This window comes from Barbus barbus (genome assembly GCF_936440315.1).
Source record: "Barbus barbus genome assembly, chromosome: 5".
NCBI lineage: Eukaryota > Metazoa > Chordata > Actinopteri > Cypriniformes > Cyprinidae > Barbus > Barbus barbus.
This window is the reverse complement of record NC_136733.1, coordinates 24,433,752-24,452,742: the sequence shown is the minus strand read 5'-3', so window position 1 is coordinate 24,452,742 and position 18,991 is coordinate 24,433,752. Positions and strand designations below refer to the sequence as shown.

The following is an 18,991-nucleotide window of genomic DNA, read 5'->3' as shown; positions in this document are numbered from 1 at the left end:
CTGACCACTTGATGGCGTAGCGGCGTCATGTAGATGGAGCTCTAGCGTCTTAAATGGTATTAGCGACTCTCGCTAGAAGTTGACTAGACTCCCGTCGAGCGGCCAGATGTGAAGCCAAATCTTGCCCTGCGCTTGCAAGAGAAAATCTCTCTTCAGTGGCCTTGATAACGGTGCTGCAGATAGCAGCTGGATCATTTCTGGGAACCAGGCTTGGTTCCTCCAGAGGGGGGCCATGAGGAGGAGAGAGCATTTTGTTTCCCTGATTCTCCTGATAACCTGGTCTCGCTCTTCTCCTGATAAGGAGGGAAGGCATACAGACGGGTGTTGGGCCAATCGTGGGCCAGAGCATCCTGCTGCTTTGAAAAATAAGTTGGGCAGTGACAGTTGTCTCCGGAGGCGAAGAGGTCAACCTCTGCCTTGTCGAAAACTAACCAAATCATCCGAACCATCTGGGGATGTAGATTCCATTCCCCTGGAGCTACATTGTTCTTTGACAACATATCCGCTCCTTGGTTCAGTCTGCCCGGCACATGAGTTCTTTCTGTGCCCAAAGCAGAAGACGTTGAGTCGGTGTGAAGGGGACATGACCTGCTGGCAGGAAGGTCTTTAGGGCCAGACAAAATAATTTCGAGGCAGTTGATATGCAGACGTCGCTTGTGGGTCGACCAGGAGCCGTACGCCGGGTTGCCCTCGTACAGAGCACTCCAGCCTGAGCTGGAAGCATCTGTCGTGATCATCTTCCTTCTGGAGGTCGTCCCCAACTGTACGCCTGATTGAAACAGGCGAGGAGTTGTCCAAGGGGCCACAGCTTTGAGGCAGCGATGGGTTACCTTGACATAAGCGCGGCCCAGGCGCCATGCGTGGGACGAAACGCTGGCTTTTAGCCAATATTGAAGGGGCCGCCTGTGTAGCAGGCCCAGGGGAATAACTGAGGAGGCTGCAGCCATGATTTCGAGGCAGTTGATATGCAAGCATTGCTTGTGGGTCGACCAGGAGCCGTACGCCGGGTTGCCCTGAGCTGGAGGCAGCCATGAGGCCGAGCATCCTCTGAAATACTTTTGAGGGGACGCAAAGCCCCCAGCTTGAAAGACGCCGCCGCTCGTTGGATAGTTAGGGAGCAACAAATATGGTGGTTGAGCAACAACAACCTGTGAGTGATCAATTGCCATTCTGAGTCGGCTAGCATTAGCCAGTTGTAGAGGTAGTTCAGTATGTGGATTCCCATCTGTCTCAGAGGGGAAAGAGCCGCGTCTACGCACTTCGTAAAAGTGCGTGGGCCAGAGACCAATGGAAGGACCATGTATTGATAGGCCACTCCCTCGAAAGCGAATCTTAAAAACGGTCTGTGACGGGGCGTTATTCGGATATGAAAGTAAGCGTCTTTCAGATCCATAGACAGAAACAAGTCCTGGGGCTGAATTTGCACAAGGATATGTTTCGAAGTTAACATTCTGAATGGCCGTCACATGAGAGCCCGATTCAGACGTCTGAGATCGAAAATTGGTCTGCTGTCATCTTTCCTGGGAACAAGGAAGTATCGGCTGAAAAAGCCCGACTCGCTGTTCACTAAGGGGACCATTTGCACGGCACCTTTGCAAGCAGTGTATGTACTCCGGACAGAAGAACATGCGTTTTCCGGTACCGAAGTGTGAATAATACCTCTGAAGCGAGGTGACCTGCGAGCAAACTGGAGCGAGTAACCTCGTTCCATGGATTTTTTTAGAATCCAGCTTGACACGCCGGGGATGGCTTTCCAAGCCCAAAGCCAGACGGCAAACGGTTACTTTCCTACTAATGGCAGTTCACAGCACGGGGCGGGGAACTGGCATTCACAGTGTGAGGAGAGGAGAATTGCTCTAGAGGGTCCACTATCACAGTGGTAGTTTGCTTGGGCGCGTGCTGAATGAGAAGGATGTGCCCAGCTTGAATAGAATTTCCATCCACTCAGTGTTGAACGGAGGGATGGAGAGCGAGCGTGAACTTACTTCGATGAAGCTCCGGCCTCAGCGAGAACTTATCCTTTCCTTTCCTCTCAAAAGTTTGCTTCGCTAGACTCAGTGCTCTCTCAGTGCGAGCAGCCATCCCCCATGTGCGCAGCATCAGAGTGGGCTCAGGTCCAGAAGTGTCTTATCTGAAGCCGTCAGCATTCTCTTTTAATCCAAAAAATCAACCCGCTCGAAAATGATCCTCACGTGTAAACACGCCGGCATCCACCTTTAGTCGTGACCTAATGGATAGAGAGTCGGACTTGTAACCCGAAGGTCGCGGGTTCGAATCTCAGGTCCGGCAGAATAACCAACACTCTCTCCACCCTCAATACCACGACTCAAGGTGAGACCCTTGAGCAAGGCACCGAACCCCCAACTGCTCCCCGGGCGCCGCTTGGATGGGTTAAATTCCAATTTTGGGCCACCGTACTTGGCCACAAACCACTTCCCCCTTCCCTTTAAGGATAAAAGTGCTGAGGGGAGAGTGGGTCGCGCGGGAGCTGTGCTGATCTACGCGACACTGTCACAATCTGTCTCAGTGAGTGCAGCCTCAGCGTGGGGGTGAGTGACGCACTCAAACCCAGGTGAGTGACGCACTCAAATCCAAGGCTGTCAGCGATGTGAAATCACTAGTGACAGTCCTAGAAGGCGATCCGCCTAGAAGGACAAAGCTGCTCAATTAAGCGAGGGGCACTGATCTTCACGTATAAAATACACTGCAGATCAAAGTGTTGCGGTAACAGTGAAACACGTGGGAACTGTGTCGACATAAATCACTCATGCCTGATCTCTCAAAACTCACCATTTTTTTCTCCGAGGTAGAGGAGACTCGCGAGAGTTGCGGGGCCATCTTCATTGAAGAAGGGGATCCGTGAGCGATGCAGGGACAAACTTGCGCTTGCGCAGCCTCAGTGACGCACACACAAATGCGAAGCTGTCAGCGATCTGATATTGGTGACAGCATTCTTATTCTGATCCGTCTAGAGAGATTGAGCTGCTCGAAGAGGGGCACTAATCTCACTTGTAAAACACACACCGGCGGATAAAGGTGTCGGGGGAGAATAAGCATGCGGGCCCTTGCCGACGTGGGATCATTCAAACCCGATTGTTCAGCTCCGTGACTGCACCGTTCCTTTCTCCAAGCTCGCTGAGAGAGGAAAAACGGGAGAGCGGGGCTGTTTTTTTTTTTGTTTTTTTTATGTGATTCGCGAGCGGAGAAGAGCGAGACTCATGCCCTCTGTGAGAGCATTCCGTCTCAATGAGCATACAGTCTCTGCCTGGGGGCTGTCCAGACAGGTGACACACTCACTGCCCTTCTGCATCGTGCAGGATTCCCTGCACGAGCCACACTCGTGACATTTGCAAATACGTAGCAGAGAATTGCACAGGAATTGCTCTTACCAGCCGGATAGCCGCGGGGGAAGGCTTCTCGCTTCTTCCGCTGCCGGGAGCTTTTTCTACGGCGCAAGCTGCAGACTGTACTTCTTCTTCGGCTTCTTAATTGCAGAGTCAGCGAAGAGATGGTCTCGTCGCTGAAGGAGAAGATTCTGATGAAATGGCGCTCTGGGCCAACTCCTGTAGCAGTTGGCTCCGCCCCTTCTGGCGGGCTCGAGCGCCATTGGTTTGTGCAGCTACACAAACGTTAGCAATTCAGACTTCAGTAACAGAGTAAACCGGAGTTTCCCCATTAGCAGTCGTCAATAAAAAATGACGACGCAACGGGAGTTCCCTTTCAATAGGGAACTGTAAATGATTTGTTACATAAAGTCCCTTTGAAGAATGTTGTGTTGACTGACATTTTGCCTGTAATATATATATATATATATATTGTGGCGGGAGGAGCCAACGACAGACACAGTGGGCGTGGCGTCAAGCCTCGGAGAGGTTTTTATTAAACAAAACATTAAAATAAAGTGTCCAAAGGGGGAAAAGTGTCCAAAATAAACAGGGATCTGGTGTCCTCGTCGTGCTGCGGGGCTGTGCAGGAGGGCAGTGTTCAGGAGGGAAGGGTCCAGGGAAGGGGCGGAGTCCGGTGGCCGCACGCGCTCCCCTCTCGGGGCCGGGAGCGAGTGGCGGCGGCGTCTCTTGCGCGGCTTCGTCCATCTTCGGAAATCCCGGCGCTTCTGGGGGATTCGGCGGCCCGGCATCCTGGCCCGTCAGCCGCCTAACGGGTGCGGCAGTCCTCCTCGACGCTCCCTTCCTGGACCCACGAGGACACCAGCGTGCATGCACGGGGGAGAGACCGGTCTCCCGAGGAGAGGCGCGTTCGGCATTTAACGGCGACGGTGATGAGGCTCTATTCACGTCAGGTGCGCCTCATCACACGCCGCCAGCCCTGGCTGTTTCAGCGCCCCTCCTCTCTCACACACCCACTCCTGTCGGGAGCCTGGTGAAGGGCGGCGAATATGGGACGGGGTGGTGATGATGGACAGGGGGGAGGCAGCCGACTCGTCACAATATATATATATATATATATATATTATTTTTTAAATTTTTTATTTTTTTTTATTGCTTTCACACCGGGCCCTCAAATTGTGTCCTCTCTGAAAAGAAATAACACTTGTTTTGGTGTGAAAGTCTTCTTCAATCTTGATGTTGTCTAATATGTTGTCAATCGTTAAAATATTAGTTCAATTTAGAATGAGGTATTTACTGAAGACAACAAACAAAATTCAAAAGAAAACAAGTTGAATGTGTTACATAAAGACAGGAAAATTAGTGTTTAGTTTAGTTTAGTTTCACTGAGCATAAAGCATAGTTTGTGTCCTTATTGAAATCTTTTGTTGTTCCCTGAGTTGTCAGGGACAACTGCACTTCTGGACAACAGCCAAGACAGCAGGGCATAACTTGTTGCAGCAGGAATCCGGATGAGGTAATTCAACGCTATCTCACGGCGATTCATACACGAGGTGGCTAATTCGTACGAATTCATATGACCTCACTCGTACGATTTTGTATGATTTGTCTAAACCCCAGTGACGGGTAGGTTTAGGGGCGGGGTTAGGTGTAGGTCATTCGTACAAATTCATACGAATTGGCAACGTACGATTTAGCAAAAATTAATTAGCAAAAAATGTATGAATTTGTTCGAGTGAGGTCGTACGTCAGGGATAGGCAACTTCGGCCCTGGAGGGCCAGTGTCCTGCAGAGTTTAGCTCCAACCCTAAACAAACATACCTGAAGAAGCTAATCAATGTCTTCAAGATCACTAGAAAGTTACAGGCAGGTATGTTTGATTAGGGTTGGAGCTAAACTCTGCAGGACACCGGCCCTCCAGGACCGAAATTGCCTATGCCTGTCGTACGAATTCGTACGAATTAGCCACCTCGTAAATATGTATCAATTGCCGTGAGATCGGGCTGTGTAATTAGAGAATTCGAAGAGAGACAGAGGAAACTTGAAGCTCCCCACTTCAGTATGTACACAAGCAGTAGTCTCACATCATGTGTCAATACTGTAATCGGTGTTTTCAGTATTGTAAGGTTGAAATAAATAACTGAGAACTTCTGAGTCATACTTTGACAAACAGAGAAGTTTGTTTAACATTAATCTAATGTGGGACATTGCTTAGTCTCTCCATATAAGACACATTTCCATCTAATGCAGGGATTTTTACATATTATATTTATTAAAAATAAATATATATTACAAAATTAGGAGATTTATTCAAACACATATTAAATAATTAAGAGAAGAATGTCATGCATTTTGAGTGTAGTGCATATTTAACCATTTTTGGCACCTTTTGCAGAGTTCTTTTTTTTCTAGTTAAATAACAAGGTATTCCTGAGGTACAGTAGCCTACATTTAAAATCATATTGTTCACAAGCTGTTTTGTTAACTTTTTACCACAGATGAAACACAGATGATATATTTCAGTAAGCTGTACTGTATCTGTCAGCATACATTCTGATGTTCAGAAACAGAGTGGACTTTGTGCTTTGTAACTTTGCAGATGTTTGTCATGCACAAACCGCAACAATACACTCTAAAAGGAAGTTAAAAATGTAAAAGATCATAATTGGACCCCTTGAACTATAGCTGTGTTCAAAATTTTGCATGCACTTTGGAGTATCCACAAAATGTTAATTATTTTACCAAAGTAAGAGGGATCATACAAAATGCATGTTATTTTTTATGTATACTGACCCGAAACAGAAACTTCACATACGATTTTTGAATATAGCATATTTTGACCACTAATGTAAATATTCACAGATTAAATAAGGATACATAAATATTTGACACTGTCAGTAAATTGTTCATATGTAAATGGTTTACGTTTTAGATTCTATCAATACTTTAGTATCTGCAAATATAATATATGTATGTGTGGTAGAAACACATTTTACATGAATGCACATATTCTTGAGATCACGTTTGTGATCATAATCATATTTCTCCACAAATTGTTTATTGAGATATCTGCCTCAAAATGCCTAAGCATGTCAGTTAGAAACTTTATACATTTCTAAAACATATATATTGTATATATTCTCCTGAACTGCCTCCACAGACCCCTGGTAGAAAAGTTTATTTGTTTAGTTTTTTTTGACTGGAAATGACTGGAAGCTATTGTTTTAGTCATACATGCTGATCCAAACATCATCAATCATCAAATTTTTCATTTGTTTTTGGTGCGAATGTTGATGTGTTCTGTTTAAGTCTGATGAGTCATTTAATGTTAAAAGCTTATTTTTGGTACACAGAAACTTTTTTTAAGATTTCACAATGTCCTGACAGAAACCCATCAAAACACGATCTGAGAGTCAGAGAGGTTGTTTTGCCTACCAGTGGACATTTATCAGTTTCAGTAATACCATTGCAGTTCAACTCAAATGTATACTTTCGAGGGATCTCTGTCAAGGTTGGCTGGTTTTGGCTGGGATTTACTGAATCACAGGAAACATTTTTCTTATAGGTGGAAACATGATCTGAAAAATGTAGTTTGGTAAACTTTCACAGTAACTCCATGAGCAGTTTGCAAAAACCTGTCATCTTTTATCTTTGATCCTGTTATCAGCAACTTCCTTCTACTTCTCAATACAGAAGAATTCTGCTTCTCAAAACAGCCACACCTGTTATGTCTGGATGAACTATGCTTTGAAAATGTGTGAGCTTGTTCAAGCCTGTTGCTGTCACAACCCTCCCTATAGACAGCAAAGAGCCTGTCTCCCAAATTGCATTACAATGCAATTACAATGCAGTATGACAAGTAAGATTAATAAGTCAGGTTTATATTGGCTCATTATAATGCCACCCCTATTTCCTTGGGAGGTCTTGTGCTAAACCATAAAGTTGTTATCAAGTGTTGTTCTCATACATCTTGCTCACATGACCGGCACAGTGCAATTAAAAAGTTCAATAATAGGAATCTTCACATGTCTGTAATGCAAAAGAGGTGAAGACTGACTACATCAGCATGTGAGATCATAAACATCACAATTTATTACATTTAGCAATCATTTCTCAGAGCCTTGTTGAGCAGCATGTTCCACAATTATTTCTCAAACTCTAAGCAGTTGCTTAAATGCAGTCCTAATAGCAGCAGGTTGTGCATTAGCTTTTACACAGGGTGTACTGACTTCATTGATTTTGCACCGCTCATTGGTCACAGAAGATGTACACGAACGCTAAAATACTGCATAAGTGTTGAATTGAAATTGATTCACTAAAATCCCTGACTGCATATAGATCAATATTCCAGTATTCCACACAATCCGTTAATATTTTAGAAAGTCTTTGAACCACATTAACCACTGACGTATTGTCTCTGTGTGTGTGTGTGTGTGTGTGTGTGTACGTTTAGTTAAGTATCATATTTAATACATCAGGCTTTTATGGCTCATATGTGCAAATATATAAACCATCCTCAAACGCCTGCTGTGTCATATTTAACTATGATACAGTAGACTAATATATTCATAAATAGACATTATACTTATTGTTGAACAGAATGTTACAATGAATATTTACTGTAAGTTGTGAGAGAATAAAATGTTTTAAAAATGTGGCTAAAATGTTGTAACTAACATTATACCAAATAAGCATTGTATTTCCAGTCAACTTATGGGGTGATATATCCTGGGGAATATAAACATTAAAATAATAATAACAAAAAATAATAATTTAAAAGCAAGAGACTGTATTTGTGTCCTGGTAAGATAATACTAATAAATGTTTTCTTTATGGTCTTGCCCTTTAAGGGTAAAATCTATTTAAAAAGTTGCTTTTTAAAATTGACATAATGACGGTGAATAAGGAGCATTTAGAGACACTTAACTTATGTCTAAAATTTTCTGTTTTTCGAGAAGAGAAAAACTATGCAAGGATTTTTAAAAGGTTTTTGCGCATTCTGCTTTGCAGGTCATGCCCAGTGGTTTTTGCATTTAGCTGATATTATTATTTAAACTGACATAGAAATGAGGATCATCACAAATGATTTACATTTACATGTAATCATTTAGCAGACGCTTTCATCCAAAGAGACTTACATATGAGGGCAATAGAAGCAATCAGAACATCAAGAGAGCAACAATATATAATTGTTGTGACAAGTCGGTTAGTCTAACACAGTAGGCCTACACATAGTTTTTTATATATTTTTTTATAAAAAAAAATTTAATCTTCTCCTAGGGCTTTAATGCTACAAGCACCAAACTTGGCAGAGACCTGGGCCCTGATGTGTAGTTTGTTGCTAGTTTTCGTATAAATAATTATCAAACATCACAAATTTCCCAAAGACTTATATTGTCCGAGCAAAAATGACCCCTCTAGACTAGAGGACAATTGCAGTCCACTAGAGGAAGCCACATAATAAGAAACCTTTGAACTCCCCGCATTCTCTTTTGTTTTAAATTGGTTACGTTTACAAACAAATGCATACAATTCATTTATGCTGCCACTCTATGCCAACATATTTAATCATGACCATTTCAGGTCTCCATTATAATGACTGTCTGATAGCCAGAGGACAGTTTACAAAACGATCGGGACAGATGACTGATCTGTCACTGCTCTAATCGGACTACTGCTGCGTCCTCACGAAAGTTGGTTAATTCTTTGTTCTAAGCCTTTCGCATTAAAACATTTAAGCGATTTTACTCTATTCGAGCACAAGGACACATTAAAGAGGAAAATCCAGTGCTTGTGAGCTGTTTTGTGTGACACCGAGAGATGCATCGCGCCTCTGACAACACTCGTGCCCCAAGATGCTTTCACTTTCGTTTCATTTGCCGCTGGAACGGACACATACATACAAGATTCAAAAGACATGGTATCTTGGCGAATATCATCAAAAACAGTCGTTTATGCCTGAAATGAACATTTCAGTCTTTCTCAAGCCAACATCAAAGTTTGTTCACAAAATTTAGACTCTAGTTAAAGACTACTCTTGCTGCCACGTTCTGGATTAGCTGCAAAGGTTTGATATACTGGCTGGAAGAAATTGCACTGGTGTGTTTGTGTGTGTGTTTAGTTAAGTATCATATTTAATACATCAGGCTTTTATGGTTTATAATGCAAATATATAAACCATCCTTAAACCCCTGCTGTGTCATATTTGACATTTACATTTTAACATGAAAAGAATTTAAAATAGTTATAATAGGCTAATAATAATTATATTAATAATATTTAATGCTAAAAATGGTATGGATAATCAGGAAAACCCAAACTGCTTCAGTCCGGTAAATGTTAATCTTGAATTATTATTAATCAATATAAAAGTTATTTTTACCTCATAAAAAAAAGATTTCATGGCTAAAAGACTTGATAAAGCTATCACTCAATGGTCAGAAGCCATGAAGTACAGTAGATTGTGGGTTAATCAGCAAAGTTTTGATCACTGAATTTATAGGCGCTAGAAATGTGTATCAACTAGGCTAATATATTCATAAATAGACATTAAACTTATTGTTTAAAAGAATGTTACAATAAATGTTTACCATAAGTTGTGAGAGAACAAAATGTTTTAAAATGTGGCTAAAATTTTGTAACCAGCATCACCAAATAATCATTGTATTTTCAGTTCACTTGTTATACCCATGAAGGGGCAACATATCCTAGGGAATACAAACATTTAAAAAAAAGAGCAAGAAATTTTATTATTTGTGTCTTAGTAAGATGGAAAATACCAATATATTAATTTTCTGATGTTTCTGAAAGTTGTGTTGGGCCTGATCTCAGACAACGACGAGACGGCCTACATACAGGAGATTAAGAACCTGGAGAGTTGGTGCCAGGTGAATAGTCTACACCTGAACATCAGCAAAACTAAGGAGCTGATAGTGGACTTCAGTACGAAGCAGGAGCGGTCATACCAGCCGATCACGATCAGCGGGACTCCAGTGGAGAGAGTGGACAGCTTCAGATACCTGGGTGTTCACATCACGCAGGACTTGACTTGGTCCTGTCATACCAGCACCCTGGTGAAGAAGGCCAGGCAGCGTCTGTACCATCTGAGACGCTTAAAGGACTTTAGACTTCCCTCTCGGGTGCTTAAGACTTTTTACACCTGCACCATCGAGAGCGTCCTGACGGGCAGCATCACTTCCTGGTTCGGGAACTGCACTATGCAGGACAGACGAGCCCTCCAGAGGGTGGTGCGTTCAGCGGAACGTACCATTCACACCGAGCTCCCTAACCTGCAGGACATCTACAGCAAGCGGTGCCTGACCAGGGCCAGGAAGATAGTGAAGGACCTCAGCCATCCCAACAATGGACTCTTTTCTCTGCTGCGTTCAGGGAGACGCTTCCGCTCCATGAAGGCGAACACAGAGAGAATGAGGAGGAGCTTCTTCCCGCAGGCCATTCGGAGTCTAAACCACTCTCCACTCTAATCACATCACCCCACACTTCCACTTTGCACATTTTTCAAGTACAATCTGCACTAATTTGTAGAAGGTTACGAAAGGATAAATGAGTGGGACTTACATGCCATTTGTCTTTGTCTTTAGTATCCTTTTACTCACTTATACACTTTACTGCACTGCACAGCACAGCACACGGACACTTTATCACTGACATACACTTTACTTTTTATAGAATCTATATAGAATCATATTCTATTTTTTATTCTCATATCTATTTGTTATTTTATTTTATTGCTAGTTTATTCTGTATATATGTTTACTGTACTTTTTCTATTTGTATTTTTGTAAACTTGAGGTTTTTCTAATTTTGTTGGACAATTTGTTGGACAGTCGTACAATACATTTCACTACATGTCGTACTACGTATGTATATGTATGTGACAAATAAAATTTGAATTTGATTTGATTTGATTTGTCTTTATGGTCTTGCCCTTTTTAGTGTTAAATCTATTTTAAAACGTTGGACAGTGACTAAGGAGCATTCAGAGATACATAACTTGTTCATGTCTAAAATGTTCCGCTTTCCGAGAAGAGAAAAACCATGCAAGGATTTTTAAAAGGTTTTAGCACATTTTGCTTGGCAGGTCATGCCCAGTGGTTTTTGCATTTAGCAGATATTATTATTTAAACTGACATAGAAATGAGAAACATCACAAGCGATTTACATTTAATCATTTAGCAGATGCTTTTATCCAAAGCGACTTACAAATGAGGGCAATAGAGGAGGCAATGTGCTGTTCAGTTGCAAAGCGCAATCTTCTTGTAAACCAGTGTTTATCAGCCTTTTTAATCCCAAGATCCCTGGCCACTGCCTTAATGCAAGACAAGACATACCTATTGAAGAATTGATAGAAAAACACAGATTGTAGCTACTTCCAATTTGAGGTCTTTTATTTAGCATTTTAATTTTTTTTTTTTTTTTTTTTTACAAGCAATTTGGCCGATTCCACACATATAGCCATCAGCGGCTGTTTTTTTTTTTATTGTAATTTGATTGTATAATTTCAAGATTTAAAAGTAAAAACAACTTTAGCTTTGGTCAAAAAACATCGGTCTGACTTTAGCTTTGTAAAACTACATTACATAAAACATCTGACCGAAACAAAACAGCAGACGGACTGAATGAGACGCAAATTCACTTTCTGACAGCAGCAGGTGGCCTTATAGAAAAACAGCAATATCGCGTTTCCTTGGTTACCGCTGTAAACAAAGCAGCGCTGTACTTCAAAATACTAGGCTACTAGTTTATACGGAGGTAAGTGAAAAAGAAAATGCCATTGAAACTTATCTGAACACAGTCATTTCCCCTTAGTGATACATTCATATAAACCTCCAAAACAATTGGTATAATTTTCTTTCTATATTTCGTCCATGGTGAACAGCGAGCTCGCTTCAGTTTTGCGTCGATCCTCGGCGTCTCCGGCCTCTCTTAACGGTCGTTTACAGACTTCGTAATTGTTCCACACAAATTACATTTTAGGAAATTATTGCAATGAATACGTGTGCAATTCCGCGATAGAGACTCGACAAAAATAAATAGTTTTGAGCAAATTCCGCGATAGAGACTCGACAAAAATAAATAGTTTTGAGCAAAAAAGGGCAGAAATTTATTCCGATGTATGGCCGGTGGACCGTTGCATCTCTAATTTTATTTGTATTTGAATTACATTTCATGCTTTGGTTTAAAATTTTAGAACTGATGCAACCAAGAAAACTCTGTACAGTAACAGAGCAGATAAAAAAATAAAAAATCACCTGTGATAAATATCTACGTTACCAGTCTATCTATCGACGAGTTGGGACCGCTGATTTAAAACCAATTCTCTTGTTTTGCGGTTTAAATCATTCCAGAATATGTATGGCCTTGAAATTGTAAATAAATAATTTTAAAAAAATCAAACAAATAAATAAATATGTATTTAGATTAATTTAGTGCCTAATCAGCATAATCAGTAGCCTAACAGATTTCATGAATCATATAAAACTAAGCAAATGGCCCTGCCCATTCCTGGAGTCAGCCTTATTAGTCATGTTTCATGTCAACGGAAAATGAAACTCTTCTCCTACCACTGGCCCTTTAGAGATCAGCCTAATTTACCTCTAAAGTTTTACACTCAGGCCCATTTTTAAACTAAAAGGCTTAATAGTGGGTGATGATGTTTTAGCAGTTTTCAAAAATACAAAGATGTTAGAGAAAGGGAAGAGAAAAAAGGGAAGAACCTGTTCTGTAATAGAGAGGACAGGAATGCAGTGTGAAGGGGTGTGAGTTCATATGAGAATAATATAGGGAGGGATCGAGGGAGTTAGTGTGGTGTATAGGTGAGCGTTCATGTGTGTGTGTGTGTGTGTGTGTGTGTGTGTGTGTTTGTGTGTGTGTGTGTGTGTGTGTGTGTGTGTGTGTGTGTGTGTGTGTGTGTGTGAAGAAGGGGGCAGGCAGATGCATGAAGGGCTGGTACTGGTCTCTCGTGTCTATAAGAGCAGAGCACTGGCCCTTACATGAGCATACATCTCTGAGGGACATACAGGTTGTTTCACACAGGCAAAGGCAGACATCCAGACCTGGTTGAAAGATGGGTTGGCAGCAGGTCATGCTGGATAAGCTTGCACACACTTTCCAGATCCGCAACAAGCTACTGCGCCAGGGACTTGCTGAATGCTTGGGAACTCTCATCCTGGTGGTGGGTATTTCTCCTCAATCATGAATTACTTATTGTCAGCCTCAAAGCTGAGGTCAGTGCAACTTAATACAAATGCAGTTTGTCAAATAGTCTGAAACATGTTTACATCTCACATAATCTGTAATAAAAGTCAGAAGCAAATTTTATATTGTAGCGTAATGTTGCACACATGAGACTTACAGTAGAGCACCAGTTGAGTTGCTTTTCTTCTCACTCAGATTGATGACAAAGATAGACTGTAATGTTACTTTGGTACATGCACTCAGAATTTCCACAAGCAAATAAGTGAATGGTGGATTATTGCAAATATCATTTGTATCTGCATTATTGTGCACACATTGATGTGGATTCTGGAATGCTGATCTTACACCAGTGTATTTTAGTTTCTTGCAGCTGGTCCAAGGAATACTTCAGACAGAAACTATCCAAAAATCTGTTAAAACTGACAATTTAAAAAGTCACTCAAACCTGTATGACTTTCTTCTGTGGAGCACAAAATAAGAACTTTTTTAAATACAATTAAAGTCAGTGGCATAGTTTTGCATCTCACTGACTTTGATTGTATGCACAACACATACAATAACTATTGAAACATACCTTTACAACACATAAAGGAATTTTATGTACAGTTACATAACTGTTAATTATGTACAGAGGAACTATACTTAAAGGAAGTCATATGCAAATAGATAAGAAAGAAAGGTGGATAGTATCTCAGTCCTGTTCATGAGAAATGCTCTTCACACACATAATAAACAGAAAAAAAATTACTTAAACATCCTCCCTAATTTAGTGGCGATTTTCTCTGTAACAAACAGCGCAGATAGGCATGTAATAATGCAACTTGCAGCAGAACAGAGGCACGTGCCAAAGCCTTCGATGAATAATACTTGTTTCATCACATCTATTAATCTATTATGATGCCACAATCCACACGTGATAACGTAATATGTTGAGGTTTAATGAATCACCTTAAGTCAATATTATCAGAGCACATTTGCCACACCAACACCAAGGATTAGTTTTGAAATCCATTTTAAACCTATTCTAAACATGGAAAATCTGTATTTTATGTTTGAAATTAATGCAGTAATTTTTTTTAGATATTTCACGAGCATGAAAAAAAAATGACTAACAGAAAAACATGCCTGACAGACCCACGATTCACCACTAGTTTTCTACACAGTGATATCACTAAAAGGTAGTTCTCAAACCTTGCACTTAACTGAATGTTTAATAAATGTGTCACATGTGGTAGACTACAGTAAAGAAACCATTGCCACTGCAGTCAGGGGTGTCGTGTCAGACAGCCAAAGTGTGGTATGAAACATGACACTCATTAAAGAGGGAATTGATACTAAACTGCTGCTACAAAATCTTCACTGGGCAATTATGCAATTTTACAAACACTTTAGAAACAACAACTCATTTCAAGAAATACACTCATAGTTTGTTTTTTTGGTGTGTGGCACGGGTTATACCAGAGATAATACTTAAATAGAGAGGTCATGCGATAACTGGATCACTCAACGGGTGTGATGTTTGCTGAGCAGCAAAAGGTATTCGTGTGCGAGCTACTTTGATCATGCTCTTTGTCTGTGAAGGTGACTTTATCAGTGGATGTTCTTCCTAGAGTAGAAACAGGAACAATGGGTCTTTGGACACACAAAAAAGCTAAATAAAATGAATAACCCAAGGTTTGCATTTAGCTGTCATTACTGAATTCATAGGGATACTTAGGGCCATGTTTAGGTGATAAATTGGTTTAGTAAGATGTCTTTTTTTAGACATTTGTTGACGTAACGTTGTTGCTGAGATTTGCTCTTATGAAAGCTCTTCAATGCACCCCAGCGGTTACATGACATTGGTAAAGTCGCTGCGTGATCCTGAAAATTTGGTATAATGCCACAGGTATTTCAGTTCAACTCTGAGGTGATCTTTACAATGGAAACTTCAGCCACAAGTCTGAACAGCAACTTGCAATTGCTTTTTGTCAGAATGGACTTGTAATGACCTGTCTGAAAAATTGCAGCCCTTAGTCACTATAGATTTGTAGTGTTTGAACAAAAATGAATACTTAGTTTATTTTTAGCAGAGTTTGAAACGCAACCTGCTATTTTCATCACCAGTTTAAAGTATATGTTGTGACTCACAATGATGTGAAAGGCCTCTTAGTTGGTAAAATGAGTCAAAAAAGCATTTACTTTCACCTGGATTCTTCAAAACCCTGATATAAATGGTACAAGTAAAAATTGTGTTGTTTTTCAAATATTGATTAACACATGTTCTCATTTCACAACATTCACAGATGTTTGGCTGTGGTGCGGTGGCCCAAATGGTACTAAGTGAAGGAAGTCATGGTCGCTTTCTCACTGTAAACCTTGCTTTTGGGTTTGCTGCTACCCTTGGAATCTTGGTTTGTGGCCAGGTGTCAGGTTGGTAAACTCCTCTAAAATTGCATCCTAAGCTGTTGTTGTTCATGGCTATAAAAACAGGACTTTTTTTTTTTAAGTTTTTTTTTATAAACAATTCTTTGTGGATGAACTTATGGGATGAAAGAGCTTTTTTTTTTTTTTTTTTAGGTGGACATTTAAATCCAGCAGTTACATTTGCTCTCTGCCTCTTGGGAAGAGAAAAATGGAGAAAGTTCCCTGTGTACTTTTTGTTCCAAACACTTGGAGCCTTCTTGGGTGCCGCAATTATCTTTGCTGAATACCATGGTACATGTTATGTAATATATTAATTCACTTTCTTGTCAAAAGTGTATTACGTTCCTTAATTTTGACACTTATTTATTTTTTTATTTTTTTTACATTTTAGATGCAATGTATGAATATGCTGGAGATACAAATGAATTGCTTGTAACTGGGCCAAAAGCCACTGCTGGTATTTTTGCTACTTACCCAAGCCCACATCTAACAATCTTGAATGGATTTTTTGACCAGGTCAGTAACTGTAAGCTTATCAAAACACACACACACACACACACATATGCTTTCACGTTATCTCACAAAACTTTTTTACCCTCGAGAAAATTTGCATCTTGTTCCCAAAACCGTTTCAGTGCTTTTGTAAGCGCATGCAAAGTTTCTCAGAAGAACTGCAATTTTTTTTGGAGTGTACGCAATGCATTGACAATATAAATATTTTTTCCTTTCATCGCAATTTTTTAGCAATCACCATGCCCCTGTAATTTATGATGGTTATGTGTTATATTTATTATCTTTTATATTTGCATCAATAAAATATAACCATCTTCACAGGTGATAGGCACAGCATCTTTGATTGTCTGCATCCTGGCCATTGTGGACCCTTACAACAACCCAATCCCTCAAGGTCTTGAGGCCTTCACGGTGGGATTCAGCGTCCTTATCATTGGACTCTCCATGGGCTTCAATTCTGGATATGCAGTCAACCCAGCTAGGGATTTCGGGCCTCGTCTTTTCACTGCCATGGCTGGTTGGGGTGGTGAAGTCTTCACGTAAGTTTATGCATTTCATTCCCATAACATTAACTAATTAGTTACATCATGAACCAACTTGCATTGCTTTCGAGCTGATCTGCATTTGTCAGTGATGAAACAGACTTCAGTAAACACTTACAAATGTTTCTTTTCTGCTTTGCAACAGTATCAGACAGTGTTGGTTTTTGGTGCCCATCTTCGCCCCCTTTCTGGGATCCATTATTGGTGTGATTGTGTACCAGATGATGGTGGGGTGGCATGTGGAGGGAGAAGTACGGGACAATAAGAATAAAGCTAAGGAAGAGTCTTTGAAACTTAATGACGTCACCAGCAAGGATTGATCTGCATGATCTCCATCAGCCCTTCGCACCATAAATCCACATAAACTTTCTGTTTTAAGTCTCTGAGTTCAATAAATATGTCTTGTTCTACCCAAGGCTCCCTCTTCTCTTTCAGAGGGGATTCTGGTAGACTTGCAGACCATGAAATGGACTTAAATATAAAATGCTGCAAATGTCAAGATTCCAAAGTTTTTAAATTGTTTCTTTAGCATGATTCTTTTGTCTTCACACATTCTCCAGATTCCTCCTTTAAGGGAAAAAGGTGTTTCTTCAGCAACACGAATTATATTAATTCACTGTTTTTAAAGTTAGTAAAAATTCAGTGTATCATCTATCAATATTTACAATATTTCACACTTTTATATTACTGTTATCCAAATATGTTGCCATTCCCGTTGAGTAGGGTGAGCAGTTCTACTAAAAAATAGTTATAAAATTTACTACTTTTTTCTTTTTTTTGTAAATATTTTGTATTGTCATCCTCATTTAAAGCGGGTTTTTTTTTCTATTACATTTAACGTAAGCATTTCAAAAAACATGTTACGGTCAATAGTGTAGCAATTCTGCAATTGTATAGAATTATAGAATATTCATTTCATCTTCTCGTGTATCTGTTAATGTCATAACCATTTTAATTTTGTCATTGAATCTTTTGAAGCAATGGATTTTTATCCTAATAAAGATTTTTTTTTTTTAAATAAGTCTCAAAATGTGATGTGTTGGTTGTCATTTTTATGTTGTTTATCTGAAACCACCCTTGCTGCTTCTTTGTTAATGATGTGCACATTCATGTACTCCTCCATGGTTGTAATCCATTTGTAGTGGAATTTAACATTATGCCATTATCAAAAACAGGCCAAGATGAATGAAACAAGTCAAATTAAGGGCTTATGAAAAAATAGGTGTGAACTACTGGAGGCTTACATTTAAGAATGAGGGAGTAAGAACATTTACAGTCTCTCAGGTTCACACATGATTAACGCTATTGGGAGAAAACCTGGGTGTGTACATATTAAGAGGGAAACCAATATATAAAGGGAATTAATACAATTACTTTAACCAAGCCCCAACACGCAAGGTTAAAGTTCTCTGAACTCATATTTGTTATCCCTGATATATTTCCCAGAATCCTATGAAAACAAATTGTTGCTAACAACAACTGTTGACAGAGCAATAACTCACAGTTGTTACATTTCTAAAAACAATTACAAAACAAAGGAAGACCAGCCTTCTCTACACATGAATCAGTACATTTAATTCAAGCTCGCAGATTGATGATTTGGCAAGAAATCAAGTAATTCCTTTCTCCAGAAAGTGTATGGATTAACACTGCCATTCAAAAGTTTGTGGTCACCAAGTTTTTTTCAACGTTTTCCAATGAAGTCTCTTATGCTTACCAAAGCAGTATTATATCAGAAAATACAGTAGCTAAAAATATAATTACAATTTAAAATAAACTGTTTTACATTTAATCATTTAGCAGACTTATAAATGAGGAAAATAGTAGCAATTTTCTTTTTAAATATATTTTAAAATGTAATTTATTTCCATGATGGCAAAGCTGAATTTTACTCCAGTCTTCAGTGTCACGGGATCCCTCAGAAACCATCTAACATGCTGATTTGGTGCTCTAGAAACATTTCATTTT

General features: G+C 40.0%; 1 protein-coding gene across 5 annotated transcripts; it reads left to right on the top strand.

Moving 5' to 3' along the window:
- The first annotated feature begins 11,955 nt into the window (after positions 1-11,955).
- LOC306869309 (aquaporin-3-like) lies at positions 11,956-18,056 on the top strand. Of its 5 annotated transcripts, none has more exons than XM_079416007.1 (7): positions 11,956-12,116; positions 13,401-13,539; positions 15,848-15,974; positions 16,122-16,259; positions 16,360-16,484; positions 16,803-17,020; positions 17,169-18,049. In XM_079416007.1, exons 2-7 carry the CDS (start codon positions 13,432-13,434, stop codon positions 17,341-17,343), a joined length of 891 nt encoding a protein of 296 aa, XP_079272133.1. In that variant the 5' UTR covers positions 11,956-12,116; positions 13,401-13,431; the 3' UTR covers positions 17,344-18,049. The 5 variants fall into 5 exon arrangements, with proteins under 5 accessions (XP_079272133.1, XP_079272132.1, XP_079272134.1 ...); XM_079416006.1 differs by having other exon boundaries at positions 12,058-12,116; positions 13,285-13,539; positions 17,169-18,056; XM_079416008.1 differs by having other exon boundaries at positions 12,066-12,116; positions 13,387-13,539.
- The last annotated feature ends 935 nt before the right edge of the window (positions 18,057-18,991 follow it).